At 37.9% G+C, this 12,681-nt stretch overlaps 1 protein-coding gene across 4 annotated transcripts in view; it reads right to left on the bottom strand.

The window, feature by feature from the left end:
- Positions 1-12,681, bottom strand: part of BANP (BTG3 associated nuclear protein) — a 215,539-nt gene that overhangs the window by 183,400 nt on the left and 19,458 nt on the right. For all 4 annotated transcript variants that reach the window (XM_059713929.1, XM_059713930.1, XM_014607885.3 and 1 more), the window contains exons 2-4: positions 9,768-9,912; positions 7,116-7,210; positions 5,551-5,750 (exon numbers count right to left, since the gene is read on the bottom strand). In XM_059713929.1, coding sequence (XP_059569912.1) covers positions 5,551-5,750; positions 7,116-7,210; positions 9,768-9,837 — 365 coding nt within the window. In that variant the 5' untranslated portion in view covers positions 9,838-9,912. The remainder of the gene's footprint in view (positions 1-5,550; positions 5,751-7,115; positions 7,211-9,767; positions 9,913-12,681) is intronic.

The raw sequence follows: 12,681 nt of genomic DNA, 5'->3' as shown, positions 1-12,681 counted from the left end.
GTATATTGCTCAAAGGGAAAAGGGCATTAGAGCCTGCTGGTGGTCAGACTGCCAGGAGATGATGAAAGCAGAGGCACAGAGAAAGTCAGATCCTGGCCAGAGCAAGCAGGATTGCATTATCAGTAACTGGGTGAAACCAAAGAAGACAAGACTCAACACCAAAACAATACATACACATTTTCTTACTAATAAGATATTTATTACTTTACTGTGCTACTATTCTGGACTATTTTTAAGGCTCCATAGTGGCAAATGCAATTCTGTACAACGTACGAACATTTTCTCTTTCCATTACACTGATTCTGAAACATGTGCCTCTCTGCCTCCCTTTTCCCTCTGCCCCAGTCCCTGGAAAAATATAAATTTTCAGAGGATGGGGAAATTTATATAAAACATCTACATTAATACAATAGACCCCTGTCCTGGCTATGCAGACAAAACTTACAACTATATATTTTAAGTAGCAGTCACTAAGTATTAAGACTACTGTTTCTAAGCCATTTTTTTAAGTTATAGTGATTACAAGCCTTTCTTGTGTTATCTCTCTTCTTAAGGCCCCTTTTTAAAAGCCTTCCAATGTCTTCGAGAAAACTTTACAGCATTGTGTTAAGATAGGATTCACCCCTATTTGTCAAATGTTCTGTGACTTCTTATCTGCTCCTCCTCATTAGGAGATCTGAAAACTACTTATCTTTGTTTCTCGAGATTCCATAGGCTCCTGCAGCTTGTTTGCTACCCTTCTAACAAAATCAGATTTAACTTCAAGTACAACATCAACTTCATCTCCACTGCAGTCCTGGACGTGGCGCAGAGTATCATGACATCAGGTGGGAGTTAAGAAGAGTAGAGAATTCTAAGAATAAGACTCAAGTTTTCACACAATTCATTTAGTAAAAATATCATAAGCACACAAAGTATAATCATTTTTCAATTATCTATTCTGTAGTTTTCCAAAAGATATCAACAAATCTTCAAGGAAAAAATAAGCCCCAAAATGACAAACAAGAAAAGATGTTGGAAAAATTCCACCCTGACGCATCAATTCACATGTGGGTAATAAAGATAAATCAGATAAGACTCTGAAATGCACCAAATTTCTGCTGTGGGAGCTAACAGCACAGGGAGGTTCCTGATTTATTCCAAGTCTCCTTGAAACTTCTGCTTCATTTCCCTAATGAGAACTTTAAAAACTTGGAAACTTCAGGTTGGCAACAAAAAAAAGAATGAGTTATCCTAATAAATCAACACCAAGTTTACTAGAGAAAACAATATTAAGTTGAGCTTCAAGCTGCCAATTTTTATAAAAGTGAGACACTGGCTCCATTAAAACATCAGTTACATGGATAGATTATACTACATCATTCTATTTTATAATAAAGCCATGTGCAATATTGTTCTGGCCTCTGCAGCAGAATAAGATAATATGACATTCATTCCCCATTATATATATACTAGGAGGACTTAAATACTTAGCTATGAACTTTGCTACTTCTCTGTACTTGTCCGACTCTTCCAGAAGATGATTAAAAAAAAAAAAAAAGATCACTAGTCTAAGTCTCCCTTCTTCTTATCACATGATGGCCTACAGACACTGGAAACTGAAATGCTTCAGGGAATGTATATATAACAAGTGTTTAAAGAAAAAAGGCACAAATACTGCAGGAGCAATGAAACTTATTTGGGTTAAATTTATAATGTTTAGTTCATATGCTCTACTATATACAATAGTGTAACAAATAAGTCTTGATTATGACAAATCTACATCACATTAATACAAGCAGCTAATCACAAAATAAAATATGTAAATAAAATTCACAGCCGTATGGAGTGGAAATAACACAACCTTAGAGAATTTTCTGAAAAAAAGAATAAGAGTCTGCTTTGCTGGCAAACAAGATACTGTTGTTGAGTGTAACACCATCTGGTTGACATGCCTTTGCTAACTGCGCACAATGTTTTTGTTAAAGTGGTAAAACTGGTATTAATGTAGTGGCAGGAGAACGACGAGAAGAGGGTTGCAGAATCTCATTCAGGTGCAGAATCTGAAAATCTGGGTCCGAAATACCAAGTGGAGTTGGCAGTTCTCCACTGCCATCTGTTTTAAGGGGGGGGAGGGGAGAACACAAAGAAAGAGTTGATACAACAGAATAGTCAATGCAGGTTTTTAATTAGAAATAATCAACAAGTGGAACGAGCTTCTATGAGCTGAGAGATAAGGAATTTTGTGATACATCCTATCGCTGAAAAACCAAGCCAGCCACTTACGAAATCATGCTGGCTCCGCAACATATGCGAATCCTTTCCAAATGAGAGAGTCCTTGGTATTTAGCTGACAACTTTTCACCTGTTCTCAAGGAGTTTTATTAAGGCAAATAGGATCCTTAAGTTAAATACATGTTTCCTTTGAGAGTGCACTCATTTTCTTTGGGGTCATATGGGCCATAAAATAAATTGAACTTCAGGGAAAACCTATGTTTCCTTGACAAAGCTGAAGATATTTCTAACAATTTCCTACTTCCTGTTAAAAGCAGTAATCTTTTAAGTTGATGCTCTGTACTTTTCATGCACATTTCATTAAAAGAATGAATGAAAGGAAATCTGTTTGTCAGAAATCCAGTTAAATATTTTTAGATGCAAAATATGCAAACTGTTCTAATTAAAAACCAAAGGACAAAAAGTAAAATAGAAAAAAAAATCTAACTGCCTGAATAACAACACACACACACAGTTAAAGCACAGGTCTCTTTTCCCCTAACAGCCTGTCAAAATGAGAAAGAAGCTATTAGTTTTTAGTTGGCAACAAATCAGTTAAAATTAAGTGGGGAATCTATTTCATACATAAGAATAAATGCACAGATTATTGAATATCATTTAATCCACAGTTATAACACTGGAAAAATATATGGCGACAAAGGGTTTTATATCACCTACAGTATTCCATCAAAAATAAGTTCAGACTATCTGAAAAACAGCTACCATAAATCTGCACTCCAAAGAGATTAAGTGCCAAGCTCTCTAGTAATGCCTACAGCAGAACTGCCATGGCCTTACAGAGAAAAGGCAATCTCAGTTCTGCAAGTCTCAGAGGATGAAAGCAGTATAATTAGTAAAAGGCAGTGATGAAAGAGAACACTCACTGGACTCGCATTACTTGGATCCCAATGACGTCATATACTTTCTAAAAAACCTGAAACATATATTTTGTGCATAAATCACAGTATAAGGGGAAGAATTTATATTACATATAAAGCTCTGAATCCCTTTCTAAAAATCTGTATCTTTGTTCTATCTGCTGTTTAGTTCTGCCTGCTTCTCTCCCAGAGACCCAAGAAAGGGTTTGATGATACCCAAAAGTTTGTCTACATCTATCCTAACCATGTAGTTAGCCCAATAAAAACTCTTGCCTCTCATGCCCTCAGCAAACATATATTAAAAAAAAATAACAGCTTAAGTTATTAGTAACAAAGGAAGTCTCTTTCGAAATAGCTAAGTAATAAAAACCAAATATAAAGGTACTTGTAATGTTTTAATAATACAACATTCTATCTTTTACTTTACTCAGACAGTTAAATTATATGCAACATGTGTTATTAAGGGAATTAGTTATCACTGGCAATTACTTCACAACATCAAGGACAATTAAGAAGGTACCAAGAGCCTGAAAAAATATAGATGCAGTACATATTTCAAAGGAAGGACAATCCTGAAAATTACCTATTCCCATGACTAACTTCCATCCCCAGTAACATAACAGGTTAATGGTAAAAAAAAAAAAAAAAATGGCTAGAGGTAAAGTCCAAATGCAATATTTAGGCCCTAAAAAATGAGTGGCCTGCTTTGAAAAGTACTGGATATTCAATTGTTGCTAAAATAGCCACAGCTCTAGCTGCCTAGCACAGCAAGACGAACATTTAAGTTGAAGCCAAGCAAATTCAAATTAGAAATAAAGGTGCATTTCAGTCAAGAGTTATGATGGATTCTTCCTTGTTTCAAGTCTTTAAATATAAGACTGGATGTTCTTCTAAAAGTTACTTTACTTCCACTACACATTATTGAGCACAATACAGTAATTACTGAGTCAAACCCTAGTTTGTTACTACAATAGGTAAGAGTACATTACCATAATAGTCCTTCTGACTACAAATTCATAGAGCTAGAGTTTTTAAAGGTATGAGTGTTAGGTTTAGTTTTGTTTAACAATTTAACTCATGAAGGGAAAGAAGGGGTAAAGAGTTCCTCAGTGAAACGGAAATACTAATCTGAGACTAGCTGCAAACACCAGCCAGGACAAAAATTTAAAAAAATGCAAACATATAAGAGAAACTATAATCTGAAACACACATTTCTTATAACGATCCAATGCTGAATAGAAAATAGACAATGGCTAGGAAAATGAGACAAGAATTTGCAGTTCAACATGGGAGCATAAGCAAGCCAATGTACTTTTGGGGGTTTTTTGTTGTTTTTTTTTACCTGCACAGACATGGGCCCCTCAGCACGAGGCAAGTAAACAGCAGCTTCTTTCTCTAAGGCTCTGGTACACCTGCAATATCATGCTTATTTCTGAGTAACACATACCAGAAAAATATTTAGAAAATGAAGGGAGTCCTGAGAAGAGTAATGACAAGGATCAGTTGTCACTGAAATTGTTTTATAATGAGATAATTAAGTATGTATATCTTGGCTATATATAACTGAAGAGTGTATGGAATTGGAAAGGAGACCAAGAATATTACACAGATCTAAACAAGAACAGAGAGGGATTATTTAGGGAAGCACAGCTAGGAAAAACAGAATGAAACTATGAATGAGGGTTATGCTCATTACCACACAAAAAACCCTTGACAGATGTATCTATTAGACTGAAATAATCTCCAAGGGGAAGTGTTGGACACACCAGGGCTTTAGACACCTAAATTCACAGGTGAACTACGCAGAAGTAAACGGTACTATAGGGCAAGTCTGAATTTATATTGTAATGGATCAGATGATTTAATAGGTCTTTTCCATTTCTAACCCCTTCGACTCTACCCCAGAAATAAACATTAGATATTATTCTAGTGAGAGTTTACAGGGAATAGGCGCATGTCACTGAGCCTCTCCATTGAACCGCTAGTAAATAAGAGTAAAGTTAAACACGATTAGAATGGTATGAAGTGATGCAATCAGTAAGCACATTAGCCAGAAACACCAATGAAATGATAAAGAAAATGAAGGCAAAAAGGTAGAAAGACGAAACACGACGCATCTAATACGTGATGCAACTTTTCCAAAGGAAGGATGAATCAGTCTGGTTTAAGTTGAAATGTGGAAATAGTTGCAAGCTGTCCATGAACCAATGTGATGTGTTTAGTCTCAGTCTAACTAGAAGTAACATCGTGAAACTGGCAATTACCTTCAAGATGAATTCATTTTACATTCTAAACAACATACCAAGCTCTTGACAGTTATTCATAAAACTGCAGAGTTTGGTGGTGCCAGGGAGATGGATTTGGGATAGTGTTCAAAAAGTACATTGCTACAGTGATGACTGGTCTGTTCTTTTCTTACCATCGCACTTTATTGCATGTCTGTGTAGCGCCAAGAGGAGAACCTGCCACCATGGGGACTTGGATAGGGCTATGCTGTTTGTTCATGACGAGGTCCAATTTTTCTTCCAATGATTTACAGGTAGCTTCTAATGCCAGCAGCTTTGCCTCAATGCTATCCAACCGTAGGCATATTGTCTGGTTTATGGAATACAGGAATGACTGAGAAGGAGAACAGAAGCTGTTTTTAGAAACTTATTTTCAGGAACATGCCTACACCAATGTCCAGATAAATTGAGTGGCAAACAATTCAAGGGCCTCCAACCAATTTAGTCACAAAATCTGACCATCAATAAAATCAGTGAAATCCTTCAACATCAGTCCAGTGCTCAAATTCTTCATTTCTAACCCAACATCCAAGACAAATAATTTTGTATCAAATTACCCTTTGATTCCAATTTTCCTGTTACTCTATAGCTTAAGATGACAAGCCTCTCACTCCCTTATGCATAAAAACAAGACAACTATAAACATGCTTCAACATGTTCATGGATGAAGATAAATAAGATTGCTTCCTGCCCCCAAAAAGAAATGTAGTTGCTTGTAAATGTATCAATGATCATATCTATTCAACTACCCTCAGAGGCAACAAGCACAACTCCCCTTCATTCTGTAGCAAACACCTAACTTGGAAATATGCAAATAAAATAATAAGATTCATTCCCTTTTACAAATCTATCCATTTATTTTAAAAGGTAAACACTGCATGATTTTTCAGGGGGAAATTATGGAACTAAATACTAATACTCTACTAGATACACTTGAACTCTTGTAGAAGCAGCAAGCATGCCACCTTGTGGCCACCTAAAAATTAAAAGTTACGTATCTAGGTAAAATCTGAATAAAATCTCAGGCAAAATTAACAGAATAGCATTGTTAGACAAGCAGCTGCCAGTCTACACTCTTATTTGATTTTTGTGGTTTCTAACACAATCTTAAGAATGTAGAATTGCATATCTCAAGGTGTGTGGTAGTAACACATTACCCACATATTCATGTTTATGCCTATGCCCAAGACTGAACTACTATGAAAACATACTCTTAATAAGGTCTGAAGGGGAGTGAAGAAAGGGAGCATTCTTTCAGCACAGGAAAACCTAAAAAAAATTTGGCTGGAATATTCAAAAGAATAATATTATTTTAAAATAACTGTTAAAAAATAGCGAAAAGAATACTGAAAGAATTAACCTATGGTCACATCCACCATTTTGATACAATTTATCCAAACCCTTCAAAACAAAAGAGGAGTAAGATTTGATTCAATGGAATGACTCATTAAAAATAGGTATAAAGGTAATCCAATAGATTTGGCTTTGGAAAATTAGGTATAAATCTAAAGATGTATGTTTGTGCTGACTACCAATAAAGAAACATGCTATAACATTTGCAGGAAGGGCAAGAATACTGTCAGGATTGAATATAAATATACTAATTTCATTTCATTTTGCTTCCCTATTTTAATGCATTTTCCCCAATGTAAAGAACATATCTGACTTTATGACCAATAAAAAGGTGCACTATCACCACCTTAATAGAGGGATCTTGGCAGTTAATTTCTATCCGCTGGCGTTTCAGAGCAGGTTCTACATCTTCATCTGTCACTTCATGATTCTCCAACACAACTGCAAGAAAAAGGAAGTGCTGTCAGTCTACAATATTAGGGGCAAAACGCATTACATGTTATAAAGGCATTAAAGAGAAAAACAAAACAAGAAAAAATCCAGGAGCACTGAGAAAAAGGCTCTAGTCTGAAACTTGTATTTATACATAAACATTTATTTGACTAATTAATTAAAAACATACAGATGAGTAGGGATGCACAGCTTAAGCGTCTCGTGCAGATTTGTCTGAAAACATACGGAAGAGATTAATGGTATACTGGGAACAGACTTGCTTTTAAATCAGAAAAACCATCTCAGTAAGACAAGAAATTATGAACTGATTCTAACAGATCGTCATAAAAAGCGATGCTGAAATATTGGCAACAGTGTGGCATGAGAACTGTACTCTTTTTTTTCTTTTTTTGAGAAATATAGTTTGAATATTCAGCTCTCTCTAGACTAACACTAAGCTGTGAGTTTCCTTATGTTTATGATGTAATGCCATCTTTGCTCAAAAAAAATCAAAATACCAGTTTGTTCAAGTAGCTTTTCATGGAAATAGCATTTTACACTAAATAAGCTTTTACAACAAAGTAAACTAGCCAGCAGAAAGCAAAAGTGGTATTTTTTACTACACACTTATTATAAGGCTTTAAAAAAAGTCTTCATCAAAATAATAGGGATGCACTAGCATAACACAATCATTAATTTTCTTATTTTCATTTTTATTTATGTTTGCTTTTTTCCCCAAAAAAAGTTTCCATCACAACATACAGGCAGCTGGGCAGTAGCATTATTGTGATACATTAATCATGATGCATTTAGTATTTAATAAATAATTATTTATTAATGTTTACTAAATAATAATGGTTGCAGTAAGCCTTCTGCATGGCTTCTTACAAAGAGAAACTTGCCTTAATTTATATTAGGCAAAAAGGGGGGAACCTATATAATAATAGCTTACAAAATCTGAGGTGTTCCATTGCTTATTCATAATCACTAATGCCCCCTTCTAAAAAAAAAAGGTAGCCCTAAAATGGCTACAAAACCCAGCGGTGGGCCCCTGCACATATGCAGAACCACAACAGTTTCCCTGGAGTTGCACAGGGCGAGGGTTTCACCCAGGGAGTTCTGAGTACGTGAACAGGTTTTACCATTTATCAGTTCTTCCCAAAATACACGTGCAATAATGCTGCAAACATGCACACATGCTTATACCTGCAGACGACTGGTTCCCAACCTTTTTAGACTGAAGGCACCCCTTGATAACTTTGTTGCCATTTAGAGACACCCCATCTAACGACTAATTTATTTCTTACAATGCTTACCTCCTTGCACCCTGCAGCACCCTTAAAGGGATCTGACGGGGCAACAGGGCAGGGCACCTCTGAGAGTATTATAGGGGTGGTACACAGTTCTCAGTGCTGGCTCAGAGCTGCTCAGTGGGGCAGATTGGGAAACTTGGGAGAGGGCCACTACACCCCCTGAAAAAACAGCTGTCCCTGCAGGAGGTGACAATGGTACAGAGGCTGGTGCCAGATGAGGGTGGCAAGGGGCAGGACTCTTCTGCGCCCTGCTCTGTCTGCCCCTGTCTGTGCCCGAGGGAGTGAGTACAGCCCCTGCCACTGTGGCTGCTCCTCTGGAGGCTCAAATGCTGGGCCATTCCCCACGGCCCTTCCCATGCTCCTAGAGCTAGTGGGAAGAGCAGGGAAAGGAACCAGGCTGAAAAAATTCAGCCCCACATCTGCCCACACACCAATGGCAGAGAGCACTGCTCAGGGTGCATGAGAAGTGTTGGGGACTGAGCTTTTCAGCACAGCTCCTTCCCCTGCGCTTCTCATGCTCCCAGGGCTGGTGGGGGGTGCTGCTGAGACACTGGGGCAGACACAGGGCACCTGATGTTGGAAGAAGCCAGTGCTTACGGCCTCTTGCAGGGGCCATGGTACCCTGGTTGAGAATCAGTGCTGCAGACCTACTATCTATAACACAGCGTGGCACAGGTATAACTCCACGTCATCAGAGCAGAATGCTTTGTGAAAGGTATCACTTGTAAACTAATTTCATCAGGACACCTTCTCTAACTAGATGGACTGATGCCCTCAGTCCCAGAAAGAGAAATCTCAATACATGTATTTATTTTTTCTTTTTAACCAACTCCTACAGGGTATGGTATATGCTTTTGAGGGTAATTTCCAATCCTACTTCAATACAGTAAGAACACCGGACTTAAATCGTGTAAAAATGAGCTATTGAACAAAACTTTGGTTCATAGTGGTTGGGTCACAGCTGGGTATGAGGTATCTGCACAGTGAAGAGTAAAACACACTTATTATAGTCATGCTTAACTCTAGATTTTGGCATAAAAACAAGAATAGCATATAGCTTTATAGACTTAAAGAGGTTAAGTATAAAACATTAGAAGAAACACTGGTCCACTGAAGTATTCAAGTCCTACTGGCAGAGTAAGCTTAAAATAAGTAAGAAACTTCTGCTCCAGTACAAGTGATTTTGTTTTCCACTTCTGGGAAGGCATGTTTCATCTCTCTTTCTAGTATTGGTGCTGCCTGCTTTACTGTACCTGGATGATCTGGGTTCAAGTCTTCGACTGCAATCTGAACCACATCTGCCAAATCCTGTTCTGTCATCATTCAGAATCAGGCAACAGTGTCCAATCCAATGCCACTGAAGACCCCAAACCAAGTGATCTGTGAAATCATACAACCCTGGAGAACAGAAGCAAGGAGGATGTTAAACACACACCTAAACACTTTAAGCCAGTATTTATTTATTGCTGTATTCATGGTTTTAAAAAAGGAAATGGGATGTAAGGGATTAATAGTAAAAGATTACATATTTAAGACGTTGGTTCAAATCCAGTTTCTCTAGTAATGACCAAGAAGTTGTGGTCACCTAATAAATGCTCATTGACATACGGGAGATAGGCAGGATAAATCTTGGCCCAGTTTCCACTTGAGAAGTGTCCACATCACAGAAATAACCTTCCCAACTGGCATTAATTACTACTTTTTGAAGATAAGGATTGAACTCTCCCTATGACTCCTTCAAGCGGTCTCATTGTATGGCCTCAGATAAAGCAGTAAGGATTGTACCACCTCTGTATGTACCAGACTGCAGCAGCAGGTAAAGAGAGTCCCTGACTTCCCCGATTTAAGGCTAAACACATCAAAAAGCTTCATTTCATTTTAATTAAAAGTTTTATTTTTAAGTGGAAAAAAGCACACACATTAATAAGCAAAAAATGAAGCATAATGTCTTTTAGCCTGAGCAAAGTCTTCTAAACTGCAAGCTTATTTGAACAGCTTGCAAAGCATCTTTTAAAAAAGTAAATTACCATTGTTATTAGCGCACAAAAACACCAACCCAAATTGGGGCCTCATTTGGTTATGCACCGTACACATGTATATAAAAATAATGTGCCAGCAAATGTGATCCCTAAACATCTTAGTAAACACTCAGTGAGATTAGGGAGCTGCTTTGCTGCTAATTACGGCTAGATTTGAACCAAATTCAATTTTTTGGAGCTTTCTTGGCTCCAACGCCTGCCTGGTGTTTCCATAGCTAAGCTCGCTGAAGCTTAATTCTATTTCCAGCACGCCGTGCTTCTTCCAGAGCCAAACCTCTCTCACTCCTGCTCCTATGGAATTCGCTGTCAGGGGCATTTAGCAACTGCATTAAAAGAAACCACCAGCCACTAAGTTGAATTTAAATCATGGCAGCCATCCATATTTGTGTTTTCCCACACTTCGAGAAGGATGGACAATGCATGCCAGGTGACCAGTCTTTTTTAATTTTTTTTTTTTAATACCTGAAGCAAAGGATACTAATGGGATAATTTGAGGTTTACCAATGGAAGCGGTAAGTTATCCTGTCACATTGGCACCAAATCAGCTAGAAATATGTATAAATATTTTCCTCTTTCTTCCACTTGAATGCGGGACAGCAGCTAAATCAGGCAGGTGGAGCGCAACTTTAAAAAGTCTGATGCAGCGGTACCGAAGACTTCTCAGCAACAGCTGCTCATTGTGAAAGCCCTATCATAATGCCTTCCGAATGAGGACACCGCACAATGTCAGAGATGTTTATTCAGAAGGATGTTGCTGCCAGTATTGAGTCACTTGAAATTCTGATCATGGTGAAAACTGTTGGGACTGCACAGCCCGTGGCAAGGTGCCCAAGAAAACTCCGCTAGATTAGCGCATGTGGTTGCCATTTTGGCAAATTAGATTTGCCATTTCTCAGAAGTCTTGGGAACTAGCCAGTCTTAACATAATAAAACAGCTGTGCTAGAATTACTGTTTCATAATGTCACCAACTGCAAGTACTATTAAACCCTGCCCTAAACTTGAAGTGAGGTCTCTTCCAATGCACGCTTTAGAAAAAGGGACAAGCTACGTGAAACTGTAACCTAAGAAGTCTAATCTATTTACAGTGCTAGACTTCATATGGTTCATTTTAGCCTTGTATTCACAACTAGAACGCTGCTGCTGGACATCGGCATATTGTAAATAATTTTCGAGAGACCAGTCAAACACACATTTGTTTAGATTCACTGTTAGCTGCTATGATGCACATAGTTTCTCTTCCAAAATCCATTTGTTATAACAAAATTATTTTAATTGGTTAAGCCCTTGCTTAGCACAAATAAAAAAAAAAAAAATTCCCCTTTATGACCTCTTTTCTCCACCTCCAACTTCTTGTGTAACGTGCCAGGTAAGTAATGTCCTACCTTTAAAAAGGGATTCACAAAGATCCCACTTTTTGCTAGCCAGGCCACAAGGCTTTTAACAATAAATTAATAAAGTAGGAAATAGCTACAACACGGAAACTGATGGTTATCATGCATACACAGTAATGCTTCTTCATAACATGATCAGCAGTTTTCACTTTTTAAACATATTGTACTATAATTTCTATAAAAATCTCATTTATGGAATGGTCAAAATCAGGACCAGACATATTTTTATGTTGCCAAGAGGCATAGCCAAATACACTTCAGTTGCTACCAGGCTCAGGAAGAACATCTATCAAGCAAAAAGGAAAATTAATATATTTGTACATGCTAGATACATGGATTATAGAGGTATTGTAGCAACTGCTTAAAACTGACTTGAGATTAAATGGGAATAAAATCCCTTTCTTTTCCATTTAACTTTTCAGTGTAGGCTGGAATAGTTTAGCTTGGGTCCAGCTTGTTCAAAATGAAGCTCAAGGTAAAACCTCATTCAACTTTGACAGGAAGTGCCTTAGGCCAATGCTCAAGAGCTTTTGGAAATCAGATCTTGGGTCTAAAATAGAGTTGTCCAACATCTAAGCAGCTGGAGGCCAAACGCCCTGTGGGCTACACAAGTGGGCACTGCACCCCAATGTGCCACACCAGGGAAGGGCACAGGCCCCCTGGCCACGTGTGTCATAGATGCCCCCCTCCCCAACACTGATGTACCCATGCCCATGGGGGGAGCTGCAGCTGGGCA

Source organism: Alligator mississippiensis, chromosome 10, assembly GCF_030867095.1.
Source record: "Alligator mississippiensis isolate rAllMis1 chromosome 10, rAllMis1, whole genome shotgun sequence".
Taxonomy (NCBI): Eukaryota; Metazoa; Chordata; order Crocodylia; family Alligatoridae; genus Alligator; species Alligator mississippiensis.
Note: the sequence above shows the minus strand (reverse complement) of the source record. Positions and strands in the feature narration are given on the sequence as shown.